This window comes from Trematomus bernacchii, unplaced genomic scaffold (genome assembly GCF_902827165.1).
Source record: "Trematomus bernacchii unplaced genomic scaffold, fTreBer1.1, whole genome shotgun sequence".
Classification (NCBI taxonomy): domain Eukaryota; kingdom Metazoa; phylum Chordata; class Actinopteri; order Perciformes; family Nototheniidae; genus Trematomus; species Trematomus bernacchii.
In genome coordinates, this window is record NW_022987582.1 from 4,557,816 (window position 1) to 4,578,578 (window position 20,763).

At 38.0% G+C, this 20,763-nt stretch overlaps 1 protein-coding gene across 1 annotated transcript; it reads left to right on the top strand.

Annotated features, from left to right (window-relative positions):
* The first annotated feature begins 1,806 nt into the window (after positions 1–1,806).
* c4b (complement 4B (Chido blood group)) lies at positions 1,807–16,362 on the top strand. Its single transcript, XM_034127691.1, has 41 exons — positions 1,807–1,922; positions 2,224–2,410; positions 2,493–2,664; positions 2,751–2,821; positions 2,910–2,998; positions 3,093–3,175; positions 3,265–3,352; positions 3,797–3,920; positions 4,048–4,189; positions 4,364–4,476; positions 4,556–4,708; positions 4,793–4,960; positions 5,057–5,248; positions 5,537–5,680; positions 5,781–5,904; positions 6,581–6,652; positions 6,759–6,971; positions 7,068–7,182; positions 7,479–7,549; positions 7,634–7,773; positions 7,871–8,086; positions 8,527–8,578; positions 8,696–8,785; positions 8,873–9,079; positions 9,410–9,485; positions 9,633–9,825; positions 9,933–10,028; positions 10,571–10,733; positions 10,949–11,139; positions 11,222–11,380; positions 11,466–11,525; positions 11,605–11,695; positions 11,772–11,943; positions 12,051–12,141; positions 14,764–14,838; positions 14,910–15,012; positions 15,105–15,194; positions 15,286–15,384; positions 15,492–15,575; positions 15,680–15,812; positions 15,893–16,362. The coding sequence occupies exons 1-41, from the start codon at positions 1,852–1,854 to the stop codon at positions 16,032–16,034; spliced, it is 5,115 nt and encodes a 1,704-aa protein (XP_033983582.1). The 5' UTR covers positions 1,807–1,851; the 3' UTR covers positions 16,035–16,362.
* Positions 16,363–20,763: the final 4,401 nt, after the last annotated feature.

The window sequence follows — 20,763 nt, forward strand, 5'->3', positions numbered from 1 at the left end:
TAATGTCATTTAGCTGTGTGCAGGCCTTTCATTTTTTTATAATTACGGAAAATAAATCATTTCATCGCCCCTACTGGTTTTAAACTATTGGTTTAGTTTGATTGAAATTACATATTTATGGAACATTTTCAAAATATAATAAAAAAAGTTTGGATAATTAACAAATGTGACTTTATGCCTTTAAAATGCAGGTATTGAAATTCTAAATCAGTTCTCCGAATTAATCTAAAGCTTCCAGATCCTGGACTTTGACTTTTTTAATTTCCTGAGTTCCCTGTTGAAGGAGGAGACTGCATCATTGGACGAGCATATTTGAATTTTTTATTGTAAAGTTCTGTTTGTTTCGTGTGTGAATATCTTATTATATTGAAGAAACAAGTGACCTTGGTTTGTGGATCAGTTGTTTGCTGAAAAGAAACATTTTAAAAGAACAATGTATCTTGCTATTTGGGGAAAATCCGATCATCAATGGTTGAAGAGATGATCTGGTAACGGGCCACATGGTGAATGGAGGCCGAGAGTGTGTGCCAAATGGGTCTTTGGATTACTCAGGGCCATAACACACCCCTGTTCTTATTTGTAAAACTGTGTGTATTATACACAGTGTATATATGTGTAACAAATGTATATATTTTATCTATAAAATATTTTATTTTAAAACTTTTTATAAGCTTGATGTTGATGTTACAGCTATGTCTTTTTAAAATCTAAAACGTAAAAATGCAATTCATGTTATTAAAGAATACCATGAAGTAAGTCAAAAACGATATAGACTATTAATTGCATATTGACAATATTAAAATAGAAATGAATCACTAAATCTCCTTAAACAAACATGCTGTATGTGCAATAAAGTAGTAGATCACTGCAAGCCTAAAACCTCAGGCAAATTACCAGGGATTGGTCATCTGAAGCATGTAGTTCTGATAACAATGTTGGTGCTAATTTCTTACAAAAACCTCAACATGGATGTTTATAGGTGTTTACATTTACAAGAGTATAAAGTGAAACATCAATCAAATAAATAAATGTGAAAATCTGACGCTTTCACTTGCATTTCTGGTTTATGTTGAATGTAAATATAATCAAATGTACATGTTTCCTGCTATACTTGAGAAGAAATATGATTTTTTTGTATTGCATCTTATATGAAGCTGTTTATGTAGAAAAAAATAAAGTTTCTGAACCGGTCTCAGTGTGTGTTTCTTTCTTTTGTTGAGTTAAGTCAAGTTAACTGCAAGACAAGTATTATGTGTAGATTAAGAAGCTTTAGCAACTATTGATGAGATATATTTGAGAATGAACCATTAACATGAAGAAATGTTGATATTTATGGAGTTTACAGAAACTTTAGCAACACTTCTCTTTCCTCTAAATCATTCCTGAATCAGTAAACAGCCCTCACTCTATTCCCTACCGTAAGAGAACAAACTCGATTTCTTGTAAATCACATGATTTTCGGGAAATCTGGCTGACTTGCCAGTGAGAGTTTGGGTACACATTGTGAAACAGAAACTAACACTTTCCATGCTGCATGCCAAGTAATAAAAAAACAATCATGTTGTAGCCTGACATTTTAATATAAACACTATGAGAATATAACACATCTGTACAATAGAGTATACATAGTATTTCTGACAGTATGATGATTTTCTCAATTTGTGTATAGCCAGTTAGAACATGCAACATGTGGCTTCATTTTGAGAAATGAAACAAAGTTATCTAAAAAGGAAAAAAAGAGGGAGGGCTTTGCGAAGTCCAACGATTGGGAAATAAAGGGATGGATCAATATCAAAACTTCAGTTCATCAAAAGCCTGTGTCAGAGCAGGCAAAGACCTAGGAGCTGCACCATGGAGCGCTACATCTTCTCAATACTGTTTCTGATCTTGACTGTGGAACCAGCTGCTTCAACGGACAATGGGTAAATGTAGAAATAGCTGCATGATTATATATTATGTCATGTAATGGGAACCTTTTTTTGTTTGATGAAAAAGGGATTTAAATAAATACAGTATACATATATATTTTATGTTTTTACACATCATCTAATAATGAATGTTTTCAACATAATATATTGTTAATGATTATTATGAGATTTTGTCATATTGTTAGAGTATATAAAATATGCGGCGTTGCACACATTTCTCTAAGGGTATATAGGTCAAGCAATGCAAATGATAGCAATAAAGGTGCCAACAGTGCTTTTTTCACCTTTTGTGTAGATTCTTCATCTCAGCCCCCGGAGTTTTTCATGTGGGTGTTAATGAGAAAGTGTTTGTCCAGATGGGAAAGTCTCATTTTAACATTCCTGTTACTCTCTACCTGGAGTTTGAGACTGGGGGACTTTTGTCTGAAAAAATAACTACTACTTGTACTGAGGAACATAAGATCCAAACAGTTGAGCTCAAGGTATGAGACACTTTTCAAAATGAAAATAATTTTGACAGCACTTATAGGTCATTAACCAAACTTATAATTTGGATTTGTACAGATAAAAGACTTTGTAGCAAAGTTGGAAGAACCTAAGGCATTGTGGTACCTCACACTGGTGGCAGAGAGCCCCGCCTTCAGTGGCAGGAAGTCAACAAAGGTCCTGGTATCAAAACGGAGAGGAAATATCTTCATTCAGACTGATCAGCCAATTTACAACCCAACACGACAAGGTGAAAGGAAAGAAAATAATATCAACTCAACAGAATGAATAATTATGGTTTGTAAAACCTGTCTTTTTCCATATTATGTCTTCAAGTGAATTACAGGATATTCACTCTTGACCACACGTATAGGCCTAGTGAGGACGTGATCTATATATCAGTTATTGTGAGTGACACATACTTACTTAAGAAATAATGCATACATTATTTTAATTGGTGAATTTTTTTGGCTGACACTTATTATTTCTTTACAGAATGCTGCTGGGAACAAAGTAATGAGGTCCCTACGGTCTGCAAAGGGAGGAATACTAAAAGGCAATTTTCCCATACCAGATGTCTCAAAGTATGATGAAACAAATGAACAATAAACAGCCTCTAGCATGACAATACAAGCACATTTGACACCCTAATAACAAATGCATATTTTGTTTACAAAGAATGGGCACATGGAAGATTACAGCACACTATGAAAATGACGAGAAAAACGCTGTTTCCAGAGAGTTCAAAGTCAAAAAATTCGGTGAGTTTATTTGGTTTAAGTTTGTTGTTTCTTAAGTATTTTAAATATGTTGTCCCCCTTTAAAACGTTGTTTTTCGATCCTATCCTAGTTTTACCAAGTTTTGAGGTGAACATTGCAATGGAACAGCGCTATATTTTGTTAAATGCTGTAGAGTTTAACTTCACCATCTTAGCCAGGTAAGTGTTGATTCATTTAAACGTTCTTTACTGCCAAGTGTTCTTGTTTATACAGCAATACATTGTGTCCACTATGCCGAAAAACTAAAGAAAAAAGTTGAAGTACACAGCAGAGGAATCGCTCTATGAAGTATTTAGCATTTTATATTACACATAGAATGTATTAGTACATATTATTTTATGATATAGGCTGATTCCTTTAGCAGGGGTGTCAAACTCAAATACACAGTGGGCCAAAATAAAAAATCCAGATCTAATAGTAATACAAAATTATCCTGCGGGCCGAAATTAAATCCACCAAGGGCCTAATTTGGCCCCCGGGCCTTGAGTTTGACACATGTGCTTTAAAGTATTAAGGGTGCATGTCCCCCAATGTGTTAGTTGTATACCTTTTTTTGTCTCAACTTCATCTGCTACAATTCTACAATGATTTTCTCTCTATAGATATTCACATGGCGAGAAAGTTAAAGGGGCTTACCACTGCCAATTTGGTGTGGTAGAAAAAGAGACAACTCATGGTGAAAAAATGAAACCTGTCTTTATCAGGAGACTGGAGTTGACTGGTTCGGTGAGGAAAAATATATTTATCCAAAATGTATAATCCAGCTCATTTTGAGATCAGATAATCTGGCAACATATTGCATTTCTTAAACTTTACAGTACTTAAAATCAACAATTGATGTCATTCCTTACAGGTCCAGGATGGAACTGCATCAGCTACTCTCCAGATAGCAGAATTACGCAACCAACTCCAAATTCAGCAGAATAAAAGTATCTCCGAACTACAGCAGCGTGGAGCCCAGATCTACTTGGGAGTATTTGTCACCAACATCCAAAGTAAAGAACACTGTGTCACACTATATACACATAATTAAGTAGGCAACCATAGGGTGTAAAAAGGGAATACATTTAACAAAGTGTAAAATATCCATTTTGTAAGTGAGAGGTATACATAGAAGATATAGTTTTGTGATTGCTCAATGCATCTGATTTCTGCCTTTTATTGCCCAGGTGGTGAAATTCAAGAGACAGAGGTGTACCTTCCTATCATCTCCCACAAATACACCGTGGATCTCTCTCGAACTCGCACATATTTCCTTCCTGGATACCCGCTAGATGTAGTGGTATGTATGAAACTCACAAATGAGTACACAGCTATGTATGCAAAGTCTGTAAGGTTAATCCAGTTTGTTGTTATTATAGGCAGTTGTGCGTCACCCAGATGGATCCCCAGCAGCTGGTTTGCCAGTAAAGATGGAAGTAAAACCAGAGGAACCTTGGCACGGCACCACTGACCAGGAGGGGGCAGTGTATCATGTCTTTAACATTCAAAATGAGGTTCCGATTACAGTTAAGGTTAGTATCCCTAAAGAAATGAAATGAATAAACTACTTGATTTCCTGTTGTTAAGATACACTGTGTATACTCTTGCTTCATCAGGTGTCAGCAGATGGCCTTCAGAAGGAGAAAGTAATCCAGAAAGCTTCTTCTCCGAGTAATTGCTTCCTTTACCTGAGTATTACCCACAGGATGTATTCTGTAGGCGAGACACTAACTGTTAACTACAACACCATCAATGCCCCAACACAAGGGTTGATATACTATATGGTGAGGCATATCAAATTAATTAAGGAAACCTGTTTTCTTTGATAGAGAGAATAAACTGTTTTTTATATCTAACATGTATTTGTTGACTACATGTAGGTTTTTAGCCGTGGGATCCTAATAAAGCAGGGTTCTGTAAGCCTTGGTACTTCAGTTGGAAAAAACCTTCAGATAACATCTGATATGGTGCCATCCTTCCGTCTGATTGGCTACTACTACAACCAGAATGATGACATCATTGCGGACTCAGTGTGGGTAGATGTCATGGATGAATGTCAGATAAAGGCCAAGGTGAGTAAACAGAACAGATAAGAGTGCTGTCTGAGCAGAGTGAGGCAGTAGATAAACACACGTTTACCTCCGATGGGGTCAGTTGAGTAGAAGTAGGACAGTTGTTGGACTTTATAAAGACTAAAGGAAATCAGCATTAGATTGAAAGTAACTAGCTGTGGTGGGTGTTATTAGGGTGTTTTTATGTTGACATGTTTTTACTTCAATGGTGTTCATTTAATAATTGAATTAACTTTTTCTTTGGACAGTGGCTTTTAACAACTTCTGTAAAATTGTACTTTAATTTAGGTAGAAACAAAAGGACCGTTCAAACCCGGAAAACAGTCTGTGCTAGAATTTGATTTGCATGGTCAGAGAGCCAAAGTGGCGTTGCTGGCTGTGGATAAAGCCTTCTACGGTCTTAATGCAGATAATAAACTCACAGCCAAACAGGTAACACTTCACCCATAATATCTCTACCAACACACTGAGGTTATTGCATTTATCCCATTATTATAGCACAGTAAATCCAAGCTCATGTTCTACCTTTCAGGTGTTTTCGTCCATGCAGTCCTCTGATCTTGGTTGCACATACGGTGGAGGAGCTAACCCTGGATCTGTACTAACTGATGCTGGACTGTCTTTTTTCTCTCAGTCAGATTCAAAATGGAAAAAAGGTATGAGAAATTACTTTATTTCTTCATCTTACCTTTTTTAAATGATTCCTGTCAAGATGTAATAAAGACGGTTTCAGGTTTACTAACATTAAATTAACACACACATATTTTAAAGGTCACCTATTATGCAAACATCTACTTGTTCATGTATTTTATACATAAACATGTTTCCCCTCTGTGTAAAGAGATTCTCAAAGTTTCAGGGAAAAAAATTCTCTCACTTTTTGTCCGGATCCATTTATATAAAAACCTGTCTGAAAATGAGCTGATCAGATTTTGGCCACTTTATGTCATAACGATTTTTTTGGCTTGTGTAACCATTAGCCAATCACCAACGAAGATAACACCACCCCCCCACCTTATCACCTGAATCTCCTCCTAGAGCACCATTGTGTTCTTTTTAATCAAATATCTCTCAGAGGGGCGTGGGGAGTGGCTCCTTATTTTCATCTAAAGTAACAGACAGAGAATCAGCACTTTTGAAACAGGGCTGAAACAGAGGGGATTATGGGATGCTACAATGCATGATCTGTTTGGTGTTTGGAGCCAAACACTTCAGAGACATATTTGTATATATCTGAGACCTATAATATATTGATGAAAAATACTATAATAGGAGACCTTTAAGGGACACTTAAATCCAAAATCCATTCAGCAGTGTGTTATCACTTTCCAGGTCTTACCTGCAACTCACAAGCTGCAAGACAAAGGCGCTCTGTGGACCTTCAACAGGAAATGATGTCCTTAAGTAAGAAAACATGCTGGCATTACTACTCAGGTCTGAGATAATGTAATGTGATTCTAGTAAGAACATGTTTGAATTTGTTTTCCTTTTGTGTTATCATACATTTCAGAATCAAACTTTTCCAATGAAGAGTTTCAAGAATGTTGTGTTCAAGGGTTTTCTCTTATCCCTATGAGACGCACATGTCTGGAAAGAGTGAAGAGAATCAATCTGGTGGAAGCCAAACCTGGTTGTGCAGAAGCCTTTTTTAAATGCTGCCTTGAAGGAGAGCGTCTGAGAAACAAAAAGATGATAGAGGAGGCCCAGGATGAACTTGGCAGGAGTGAGATAATATTTTCATGTGGACATTAAATACTTACACAAATACAAAATTGGCATTTCATAACTGTGGCAAACCTTTAATTTGTCTGTTTTTCAGCTACCAGCACAGAGGACATTGAAGAGTTCTTTTTGGACACCACTGCTCAGTACATTCGACGATTTTTCCCCCCAAGCTTTGCATTCACAGAATTTGAAGTAAATGGAAAAGGAAGGTAAGAGGGGGACAGACCCTTTGTATGCTAAATGTTGAATTACATTCCTAAAGTGGCTTGTTATGCAAGTTAATACTTCATAGTTCAATCAATGTTTATTTTAGTTCTGTTTATATTCTTTGTATTTGTTACTGTGTGTGTCAATTTAAATATGTTAGCATTTTTCAACAATCAGTGTCATTGAATCTGATTGAATGCATTACGTAATGTCTAATGAATCAAATATAGACAAAGCATTTTTCCGATGCATTTTAGTAAGGCAGCACTCTTTAATTGATCTTATTGAAAACCCTTAGCTATAATTTGGCTCTCCCTGATTCCATCACCACGTGGGAGATTCAGGTGGTCACTTTATCAGCAGCCACAGGTAATAGTAGCTTCATCCCACTTCAGAAATACATCTGGAATACTTGACCGAGTAGCTTCTCATTAATAACTCTGTTTCATCCAGGTTTCTGTGTAGTCAAGCCGTCTGAGGTCAGAGCATTCAAGAGCGTATTTGTGTCTCTGAGAATGCCTTACTCTGTGAAGAAATATGAGCAACTATCCATTTCACCTGTTATCTACAATTATGGCGATGATAAACTACAGGTATGATTAACATTACATTTACATTAACCCCCCCCCTCCCACTATACAAATTCAATTCATAATGTATTTTTCTCTGTGGATTCATGCATTGTTATAGTTGGCTGTTCACATGGAACAAACGGAGGGGCTTTGCTCGCCCGGCTCAGCCACCACGACAGCTTTTGTCAACATTACTGTGGAGCCGCAGTCCTCTCAGTTTGTCTCCTTCTCTGCTGTCCCCATGGTAACGGGCTCGATACCCATCAAAATCCGTCTCTATGATATAGGGAATGAGATGGGAATAGATGCCATTGAGAAGACTTTGAATGTGTTTGTGAGTGAAAAAGACATGATTTGATCTCAATGCAAAATTATTTTATAATAGCGGCCTGCCTGACAAATTAAATATGGAAAATATGAATATGTACAAATTAATCGCCTTTATTGACCATCCATATGTGACATAAGCATTATGTTATAACTTTTCAACTTGTTAATAAGTACTGCTGACAGTTTTTTATGCGTATTAAAAGGTCAGCAAGTTTTATAAAAGTGTTGTTAATAGTTAGTTAATTAAAATGTCTGTGATAATGCAGAAAGTATTGTATCCCTTAAAAAATGTATAATGCTTGAGGATATTAACAAAGTAATTAATTAACATAATATGAGCATTGTGATGTTAGCTTATACCAATATGCTTCTTCCACTTGCATATATTAATATGTAAAGCAAGGGACACAGAATAACCAGCTCAATATTTTTCTCATGTTGTAGACAGAAGGACTAGAAAAGAGAGTAGAAGAAACCCATGTGCTAAAATTAGATGGTAAGTTTTGGCTGTTTTTCTTATTAATGCCTGCTTCACAGTTGCCAATATTTCTGTCTTCAAAATAATTTACACGTACATTTGGTTCAATAAATCTATTTCTCTGTATCTTATTAGGGAAGAGCTCAAAGACTTTCACTATTGACGGAACTTTACCAGATGACGTAGTGCCAGACTCCCTTTCCAATATTTTCATTTCAGCCGAAGGTATGTACTAACAAAAACAAACTGAGATCATACCACAGACCTTTGTAAATAAAAGTGTCTTATCCTTTCAATGTTCTCATCCTACAGGGGATGGATTTGGCAGTTCACACGCAGAGAACCTTCTTTCTCCTCAAAAGGTTTCCAAACTGATCGAAATGCCTACAGGATGTGTAGAACAGACAATGTCCATACTGGCCCCTACAGCTTCAGCCCTCCGCTACCTGGACCTGAGTCAGCAATGGTTTGACCTGCCTGCTGGTACCAGAGATGATGCTCTTGATAAAATTGAGAAAGGTAAGAACACATCAAGAGCTTATTTTAAATGCATGTGTTTGTCTGCTAAGTTTTAATAACAATATTCATATAAAATAGAGAAAGAATCCAATAAAAATAGCGATGTCCTCGTTGTTCACTGTAATCATTTTAAAATTTAGAATTTCAAATTGGTACTAGTTGGTAACTTAACTCAGTTAAAGTGGGAATAAAAAATTACCCCTTTGTCTTTGTTTAATGGTTTCTGTCACACTAGTATTGTGGTACGTTATAAAGGTTGCTCCCTCTGCGGGTTTTTCACAAATCTCAAGACATTTCGTTTTTTAACAAAGTATAAACTTTCTTTGTCAGGTTATGCCAGGGTTTTAGGTGGCAAGCAACCAGATGGATCTTATAATCCATGGAGTAAAGAGAAACCTAGTAATTGGTGAGTATGTTTTATGCTGCCTGAATTGTTCTTGACATAAGGTAGTTACTTCCAATATTTCAAATATTAACAAATATTAGCTACAATATTGTAAATCAGCATTTGTGATCCATATTTCCCCTTTGTTTTTCTTTCTCTTTTCCACAGGTTGACTGCCTATGTAGTGAAAGTGTTATCGCTGGTGGGGCAGCGTCAGACCGTGGCTTTTGGAGAGCAGGGCAGGAAGGCTAGGGTTGTGCCAGAAGAAGATATCCGGCATTCAGTCAGATACTTGCTCTCAGTACAGAACACAGATGGGTCATACCATGACCGATATCCAGTGCTACACAATGGAGTTCTGGTAACTTATTATAAATAAATGTTAGGAGATGCATATGTTATATTAGAACAATATAAGATATAGGTTGCAGTGATTTGAATGCAATATTGTCTCTGTGTTCAATGTAGGTAAACCAAGACAAAAAAGCATCCATGACGGCTTCCATTAATCTTGCACTGTACCGGTCTCTTCAATTCCTAGATAGTGAATTAAGAAATAATGTGGTGAGATAATACATCGACTCGAAACATATATATATCTTGATATATCTTGACAACATTGCACTTTAATGCTTTTACTTTTCCTCTAGCTTCATTGGTAGGTGAAAGTTTTCACATTCACATCGAAATCTACCAGAGTGATTGGCACAACATTTTGTAGAAATAATAACAAGTTCCAGACAAATCTTAACGATGTTGGATACCTGATACCTGCTATGGCTCAACCATGAAGTAAAAGTCAGTGTTTGGGACTTAAAATATATGTATACATTTAATTTAAGGTCTGTTACATACAAGCCCGTGCCAAACAAGTTCACCTAATGCTGGTTAAGCCTACCACATACAGTGAAAGCGAATTTTGCAATCCAACATGCTAAAATAAGATTGTCACAAAGGTAATAAACCCTACACATATACAGAGCCATGCTACTGTCAGCAGAATTGTCATGTTTTAATATTTGATGTATTTCGATACACTTTAGTCAGTGAATGATTTGTGACGAATAGTTGTAAAAACATGACTCCTTTATGTTACTTTCTACCAGGAAGCAAGTATTTCAAGATCTAAAACATATCTCCTGTCACACCTGGAGGAGCTTCAGCATCCCTACGCTGTTGCCATTACAGCCTACTGCCTTGCAGTTTGCATGCCACAGGAAACAGATCATTCATCTGCCTTGAGAATACTTCAAAAACTGGCTACTGAAGGTAGAAAAAAGCAGTCCCTCTGATTGAATTACAGCAAACCTAAGACACCCAGAGATACGTATTGAAGAGAATGTTTTTATGGTGGCAGAATGATTGCAAGTTGATCAATGTATGTTATCTAATATATTTACACATATCCCAATCCTACAGGCAAACATACCTGTCTTGGATATTGTTTAGATATTTAAACGTATTGTCTATTTTTTATATATCAGTGGAGAATGGCTGTAATCAGCGGACAGCTAATGCCAGCCCACAGAAACAGAGGCCAGATGCCATCACAGTAGAGACTGCAGCTTACACCTTACTGGCTGCAGTGGAACTGGGGCAAACCGAGATCGCAGACAAAACTGCGTGCTGGTTAACCACCCAGGAAAACTATTTTGGTGGCCAAGGATCATCACAGGTGATTATCAATAATCCCCGTTTTAGATTTACCAGATAAACAATCATAGTTGAGATGTTAAACTTTTTATTTCCACCCTCAGGATACCGTCATGACAATGGAAGCCTTTGCGGAATACGAGCTAAAGAGGACCACCAGTCCTGAAGCAAATCTCATAGCAGAGTTCACAGTCCCAGGAAAGAGAGACATTGCAAAGCTTACACTGAAAAATAAGAAGGAGAGAGTGGAAACAGACCTTAAGGTATCAGGGCATTATCAACAGAACACTTACAGTGCATACACACACACACACAAACTAAATCTCATTCTTGTGTCTTTTGTCCCAGAAATTAGCAGGGAACAACATTATTGTGAAATTGACAGGAAATGGCGAAACCAAGTTGAAAGTAAGTTTGACAAATGTCTCCAATATGATATATAAATACTAATCCATAATATAACATAAATCACAAATGTCTTCTGCAGATTGTAAAGGCTTACCATCTACTGGACTCCAAGGACCATTGTGACAAAGTGTCTATCAGCGTCAGAGTAGAGGGCAAAGTGAAGTACACAGGTGAGCTTTTATTATAAGTCACAGCCACATGCATTGAAGACAAAACCTACAGTTACAATAACCTTGGTTTCCTCAGCTAAGATCATAGAAAACTATGACTACTATGAGGACTACTCTGTCAACAAGGAGAAGGAGGTGCGAGTGGCACGATCAGCAATTGAGTGGTTTGATGCTCGCACCAGAAACAGAAGAGATCTTGATAACAACCTCCAATCAGAAAATACTGTCACCTACCATGTGTGTGTCAGGTTAGTTGACACCAGTACAGATGTGATCTTAAATAAATAACATTAGACGGTGAGTTTTGAAGGAAAAAAAGCTTTGTCTGTATTTTTCATTGTTTTCCTGTGTGTAGTCATAGCCTAGACCGCAATCTCACAGGAATGGCTATTGCTGACATCACACTGCTGAGTGGATTTCAGGTTGAAACTCAGGACCTGGATAGGGTCAGTACCACTCTCTACCTCCTCTTCATCATTAACATCCTCAGGGCAGTGGGAGGAGCTTCTTTTCATTTTCATTCATGCATTCCTTCATTCAATAGACAAGCTAAGGGGTTTGAAAGTTGAAAAAGCTTAGAAACTATGTAAGAAAATATTTTGGTTTTGAAAAAAAGTTGAAGGTACATGACTATGAACAAACATATTTGACAGGCAACTGTGATTTGTAATCTAGCAAACAGCAGCAACTCAAGAAAAATACCTGTTCTTGAATGAGTCTGGCACATTAAGCCCTGTAAAATGTAATCTGATGCGTTTTATGTTAATAAATACATATTTGTTTTGAGTGTGTTAGAGGTTATAATAGACAGATTTAGTTAACTATGTTTTGTTAACGGTTCCCCCAGTTTCCAGGGTTTGTTCTAAACTTAATTAGTCTTCATATTTTGCTGAAATAAATGAGAAACGTACCTATAGGTTACTAGCATAACCCCGGTTCGAGTAACATGAGTGAGATGTCTCACTATGGGATGCGCCTCCCTGCGTATGCCTCAGAAGCATCAATCTCATTACGCCAATCCTGATTGGCTGGTGATCTTGACGACTACGTCAGGGAATCCACCCACCCTTTAAGTAGCTTGCGCTACGATGCAGCGCCATTCAAAATAAGCACCTCTTCTCGCTTCGCCTCAGCAAGAAGGGCTGTCTGGTGAGACATCTCACTCATGTTACTCTGAGAACCGGGGTTACGCTAGTAACCTACAGTATAGTTCTCATTCATAACATTCATTTCGATGTCTCACTATGGGATATTGAGACTCCCGTATTGCTAGACATGCTTATCTCTAAAATCACCAGTACTCAACAGGTAGAACTCTGTCCCAACGCGGACCCTGAGCCCAGCACTGCATAGGCCACGCTTGAAGCAGAGACATCCAATCTGTAAAAACGGACAAAAGTGAGCGGTGAAGACCAGCTTGCTGCTGCACAAATGTCCTGGATGGAAACACCCTTAAACAAAGCCCAGGACGTAGCCAGGCCACGAGTAGAATGAGCATGCAGGCCCGTTGGTGCCTGCAAACCCCGACTCGTGTAAGCCAGAGCTATCGCTTGCCCTTATGAGGGTTAGCCCAGGATACAAAGAGTTGGTCACTGCATCGAAACTCTTTAGACCTGTCCATATAGATGCGCAAGGCACGAACTGGACACAGCAAATTTGACCGCTGTTCTTCAGAAGAACATAACGGTGAAGAAAATGCCGCAAGGTCAATGGGGGTGCATGAGCCAACCACTTTGGACACAAAAGCAGGGTTAGGCTTCAGCAACACTCTTGCTTGCCCCAGGGCAAACTGAGTGCATGACGGATGTACAGAGAGCGCATGAATGTCACTGACTCGCTTGGCGAATGCGAGAGCCAGCAACAACACTGTCTTCAGTGACAGGTGTTTCATGTCAACTTCTTCCAGGGTTCAAATGGAGGTCGAGTGAGCCCATCTAAAACCACTGCCAAGTCCCATGGGGGCACCAGTGACCTGGAAACAGGGAGGAGCCTGCGAGCCCCTTTCATAAAACGGCAGACCAAGGGATGTTGGCTAGCCGTCTTTCCCTCAAAACCAACATGGCATGCAGCAATAGCAGCCAGGTACACTTTAATCGTAGAGAAAGCTCTGTGTTTATCAATCAAGTCCTGCAGAAATGACAAAATCACACCGACAGGACATTGAAAAGAGACGTGTCCCTCTTGGAGGCACCACTCCTCAAACACTCTCCACTTACAGTCATAAAGAGACCTGGTGGAGGAAGCCCTTGCACTCTGAATAATGTTTATCACCTTCTGAGGAAGCCCACCTGTACTCAAATTATACCATAGTGCCAAGCGTTCCGGGTGTGGGTGAAAAATCGTCCCCCCTGCCTGAGACAGTATGTCCCTGCGTAACGGGAGCTGCCACGGCTGCCCGCACAGCAGCTGATATATCTCCGCCAGCCAATACATTGCAGGCCAGTGCGGAGCTATCAGGATCAGCGTGTGGCGATGCTCTCTCACTCTGGATCTGCATATAGTGGTGCACCTCTGGCCAACAGATCCGCTCCGAGGTTCATCACCCCCGGTACGTGCGTTGCTCTCAGAGAAAGGAGACGGCAGCAGCTCCATAGTATCAGTTTGCGTGCCAGCATGTGTAACTGAAAAGAACGCATGAGGAATACGCGGGGAGGCGCATCCCATAGTGAGACATCGAAACGAATGTTATGAATGAGAACAGTCTCTCATCTACCTTTAGGCAAGCAAATGCATAAGCGTAAAAAAAAAAAAAAGAAGCGTCTCAAAACATCAACACTTTTTTTTAAAGATTGCAATATTGAAAGAACTCATTTTACAACTTCAAGCTCAGATAAATTCAGTTTTGAATTTTGGGTTATTTGTTTACATTTTGTAATGATGGCGCCAATTTTCTTCTCAACTGTAGTATCAAAGCATTTTTAATTCACTGTTATGACTTGCACCTCTGACTGGCTTGTTCTACATAGCAACTATAACGTTTTGTATTGTAGTGTTTAGAGCGGTCAATCATGCCAAAGTACAGTATATGGATGTATCATATCAAAAAGTGTAATTCTTGTCTCCTGTAGCTGACACTTCTGCCTGAAAAATACATAGCCCATTATGAGGCCACCTATGGAAGAGTGGTGCTGTACTTCAATAAGGTAAGGTAAACTCTTTTGACATACACACATTTGACATTTCCAGTACTAAAAGATTTGTTCTTTCACTCTAGGTCCTTGAATCAAAGGAATGCATTAGCTTTGACGCTACACAGACCGTACTAATTGGCCTTCTACAGCCTGCTCCAGCTGTCTTCTATGATTATTATGAACCAAGTAAGCTATTTATTAGATTTGTTGCGAGGATAGAGGGGAAATCGTTGTTGAATTCACCAGGAATTTATGAATTATTTGTGCTTCACTTGCAGACAGACGGTGTACTGTGTTTTACTCTGCCCCCAAAAGAAGCACAATGATCTCCAAACTGTGTTCAGAGGATGTGTGCCAATGTGCAGAAAGTAGGCCACTTATCATACACCCATACTGATTAACAGCTAAATGAATGTTGTGATAATTATAAAAGTTTCATCATGTTCCTCTTTTCTTTAGGACCCTGTCATAAAATACAAAATACATTCCAAAGACGTCCAAGAATGTCAAAATATGTCCGTTTACAACATGCGTGCTTCTTTCCTGTAGTAGATTACGGTCAGTAATGCACCTAAGACAATTTGCAGTAATGAATATGATATAACCTGAACTTTAAATATCTGAAAACAAACTTTCATATAAAGTCACACTTTGTTTTATTCCAGCATACAACGTTGAAGTCTTAAATGTTACCATGAAGAGCAACTTTGAGCTGTACACAGTGAATGTAACGGATATACTCAGATCACGTGAGTAAACTGTAACCATAAGCTTAAGTAGATGCTGTAACGTTGACTATTACATTTTTATGGTGGAAACACTGTTCATAAATGTTATGATAATTGTCTACCAGATGGAGATATCCTTGTGAGCGAGAATTCTGTCCGAGTGTTTGCTAAGAGGTTACACTGTAAAGGACAATTGGACTTGGGAAAACAGTATCTCATCATGGGCAAAGATGGCGCCACAACTGACTCAAACGGAAAGTAAGTCAAGTCAATAATATAAATTAAAGGAACAATTTAACAATGATTGATTCTCATTCTGTTCACTCCCTCTCATAAAGGATGCAGTACCTGCTGGAGTCAAACACTTGGGTTGAAAGAAAGCCTTCGAAGGACACATGCAAAAAATCGGCATATAGATCTGCCTGCACAGAGTTGGATAGCTTTACAGAGGAGTACAAGATAGATGGCTGCAGACAGTAAAACACACAACTCCTTTTCATTTAACATTGTATGTTCTCTGTATGTACCTCTTGGCCAGGTCAGCATTGAAAATGAGATTTTATCTCAATGCTTTTATCTGGTTAAATAAAGGTTAAATAAAAAAAATGTTAAAGAGTCATGAAAGCATTTAACCTAAACTCCTAAAGAGGCATTGTTGCTAGCCAACAAAAAAAGAGTGACTCAGCCCACAGTATAATTGTATAGTTTACTACTGACAATGTAACCAATTAATCGTGTCTTTATAACTAATATAGCTACCAGTGTTTTAAACATATATATAATAAAAACACCATGTTGTAATTGAAAACGTCTTTGTATGTGAATTATTGGTTGGGGCATAAACTAGATGCATACATGTTAGATAATTATTTGAAACAGAACTCAAGATTGAAGCCGAAAACATTTGTGCTTTCATGTCTGTCCAGATAGTCTGATTCAGTTTAGTGAACTGGCTCTATTTAACTTTTCTGCTGAATATATTTATTTTCTTATGTTTTTTTTTCACTTACTGGCAGTAAAAGATCTGAGAGGGTTCTCTGTACTCAACCCAACCCCCCTCAAAGTTACCCACCTCCTTACTTAACATCTGCAAGGTAAGGGTGAAGGGGAGTGGTTTGAGGGTTAGCACATAAAGTGGAATATAAGTCTGTACATAAAACTGTCTCGCTTGCTCCCAGCGGAGAAACATAGTGACAGGATTAGGATCAATCATCACATCGTAATGATAACAACTCTGTATCTCAAGAAAAGTCCCCTTTCTTAAATGTGCTCCACTTAGCAAACATGCAGCTGAAGACTCTCAGTGCAATTATTTAAAACACGTTGCACTTGATGCAGAAAGCGGTAATTGGAGAAAACAAGGAGTGTTGGGAGGGAGCCGTGCAGCGGGAGAAAGAGGGAGGCATGGGTGGAGAGGCGAGGAACAAGCAAGGGCTTATGTGCTTATATTATTTTAATCTCTGAGGCCGGGTCCAATGTAAGCAACACAGGAGTACTGACCATCACTTCAATCACAGCCAGATCAATGCCTGCACTGTTTCAGCCGTTGCCATTAGACATTTCATTACATTTGAACCAATAAAGGGTAAATAAATAGGCAGACTTTAGCATCTCACATTTTCATTTTGGAATTACTTTAGTGCACCGTCAGTGGCCAACAGCAACAGCGCATTTGAAAAAGTGCTCTTCTTTTTACTGTGGGCTTCCTCAGGTAATCAATGGCTTGTCGTGACTAAGCAATGTAGACTTGTGCTCACAATTAGAGTCACATGTAATCAGCAATAGTAGTATTAGATATAGTTCTTGCACAGACTGTTGCATCAAAATATAGCACAAAGGTTCTCTCATCAAAGACAGACAGTGGAGGTTGACAGATTTGTAATTTTGTTTTATAAATATAATTGTATTGTTGCATCCATGGATTGCCAAAAGAGTTTGACTATAATACACATAATTCATTGGTACACGCTCAGCTAATCTGACACACCAAATGCGCTGGAGCATCAACTGTGAAACTGCCCGGGGAATTGAGAAATGTGCCACCAGGTGTGCTAGGTGTGCAGTAGCTTTAGTTGTTGAAGGTGTGGGCCCAGCCATTTTTTCCAAAGGCCATCACAGGGTCAGCGGTTTAAGGGTGGTCTATGGTGCAGAAAGGAGTACAGTGAAGGCGGGGCCCTTCCTGGAGGTTGCCAGCAGATGGAGGCACGGATGGAGAGGGACCACCCACTCAGGAGTCCACACTACATTGCCAATTCATCTTTTTCATCTCAATATCAAGGTGACTTGGTTTCTTTTTTGGATAGCTCCTTTTCTCAGAAGACATTTTGACATGTCACAGTTGGAAAAGCACAGATGCAAATTATAAGATGTATTGCTGGCTGAAGGCCATTTAGCTGCTTCAGCTTAAGGGTCCTGCTTTTCTGTAAGCTGGCTCACATTGACATGACGGGGGACACTTGAAAAGAACATTGTTACTGTTATTAATAACAAAAACGCTTTTTCTACGATGCAAGTGTCTGAAGTAAAAACAGGCCTCATGGTGCGAAATTAAAATGAACAGATAAAGCACATGTCACGATGAAGGGATATGTCTTTCAATTCAATTCTTTATCTTCGACCCCTTCCATAAAGTCAGAAGTGCATCATGTTATTCTACCAGTATGGCTTCATCTTTTCACCTCTCTTCTCTAATTGCATCACATCACTATTCATTTTTAAAGCCAGCATAAAGTAGCATAATGTGTTGCATCAATTATTTGAAAGTTGATATGGAAATGTCATATCAACTTTATTCAGTAATATATTGTCTGTTACATTGCAATGCTGAAGTTATGCACTGTAAGTATGTTTTCTTGCAGTATCAGAACATGATGTACATGCCAAGAAAAGCATGTTATCTCAGCACATTTGAAACTAAAATATCTAGAGGCAAATATGTTTTGCTGTGAGGCTTCTTGTATACCCACACTGTAACATATATAGAATCATTACATGTAACCGCAACAGAATATGAGAGCTGTTTTCTTTGCATTGGCCAGAGTCTTAAAACTGTCATTCAAAAATGGTTTTGTGTGCTCACTGTCTCATGTAAAGGATCTCTTTGTGCAGAGTGGCTCTTTTAAAAGTGTCATATTATTGTAAATATTACATTATCACTAACAATGGGTATCTACAATAGTCAAACAATAGTTGTGGAATAAAAAGTACTATTTTCTCTTGGAAATGTGGAGTAGATGTTTAACGTTGCATCAAATGGTAAAGTACAAGTTCCTTAACATTATACTTAAGTACAAATCTTAAGTGAATATACTAAGTTACTTTCTACCACCGAGACTGTGTGTGACCATCACATACTTTGTAGCATCTACAATGTATTTATCTCAGGTGAATTCATAACAACATTTTCATGAAATAAGAGATCAAGTTGCTGCAAATTATGTTATTTTAGTTACCAGACAAGGTTTTAATTCAATATTATAAATGTTTATAAGAGCAATCAATAGTTAACCTAAAGAGGTTTTTTGAAAACAACTGAATACTGATCGATGTTAGTGTATCTACATTATCTTTAGATATATAAAAACCTTGAATAATATACACTTTTGTTTTTGCTCTCCTGTAAAGTTAGGAAAAGGTCACTTGTGCCCTTCTTCTCTAGACCCTTCAGTGATTTGTCTTCATGTGGCTTACAAAAGGTAGGATAGTGGGTGGCCATTGGTCATAGATTCATAGCCTTCACAGAGCATTCGTTAAATCTGGTGGATACTTGTTTCACTTACATAACTCCCACGTAGTTACATCTCATTACTTCCAACAAACAGCCAATTCATATAGCGAGAGGTTCCTGTCCCCCAGAGTCCGCACTGAATACCTGCAGTGTTATGCTATGTATTCCAGCTGAATCATGATTCTCAGACCACGGCTTTATTCAATCAAAGCTGTGTCTAGGTGTTAGCAATGTCTGGGATAAGTCAAGTTACATACGGCAGACACTGGAATAACTGTCATCGGCCATACAAACCTGAACATGCAGGCTATTTTTGTGTTAGAGTACATGAAAGAAGACAAACAAATGCCTTGGTATGTGCTGAGAGTGGGTTTGAGAGAAAAACGTTCTGTACGTTCACTAAAAGTCTGATAACATTATATCGGAATCAGAATACCTTTATTAGTCCCACAGAGGGGACATTTACGTTGTTACAGCACAGGAAGCGTAATGTTACATATGTTACATATGTTACATGCATTCAAAAGTATTAAAGTAAAAAAAAAGTTATGATATAATAAAAAATATAATAAAAAGTTACACAATTTACAAAATACATGTTGGAAAATATGTTGGATTACACACAAAAAGTTGAAGTGTATGTGATGTATTATTTATGTGTTCATCAACAATTCTTGGATCATTCTATCAGAAGAAGTTAAAATGTTAAATCTACCAGCAAGCAAAAACTAAATACAAGAGAGTATTTGATCATTGTTAATATTCATATTTGTGTAAAAAAGCAACTCTTTTTAAAGTCCAATACAAATATTTGTCATAGTGGTTGAGAAAGTGGGACCACTAGGCGTGGAGGAAGAGGAGGGGGTCCTTAAGTAGGAGCAGACTTTATCACTCTCCTCCTTTCTATAGTGGTGGTACTTTCTCTCACCTTTTTCCTCCCTGATCATAACCAGCAAGTCTGTGTGAGCTTTTACATTCAGATGGAGGGAGCAACATAAAGACCGAGATAAAGCCCAAGAAACATCAATATTCTGGTAAGTTCCTTATTCATTATAATATTAGAGTTGAACATCATTTTCAGTGTTATATTTGTTGGAAACAGTCATGTTGTTTAATACCGTGTTTCAGCTGCTAACAAGACCTTCTGCACTAATTGCATTGGGTGATATGATGTTAGTCTTAGTGCAAGATGATGTGGAGTTGTTATTCCTTCTGTCTTTTACCTTAAGCTTTCTTCATTATATCAAGATTAATACTGTGATAATATAACAATTTATATTTCGTGAATGAAAAGGGGCTATTCATTCATTTGATACCGCAGCCAATTAGGCAGTTTATCTGTGCACCAAGGAAACATTTCAAAAATGTTCTTGCTATATGGCACAACATCTAACTTGTTTACTTAAAACATGATTTATTTGACTTTCTGCTGTTTTAAAGCCAAAGCTGGACATATTTCTCTCTGTGGTTTTATGAGTCGTT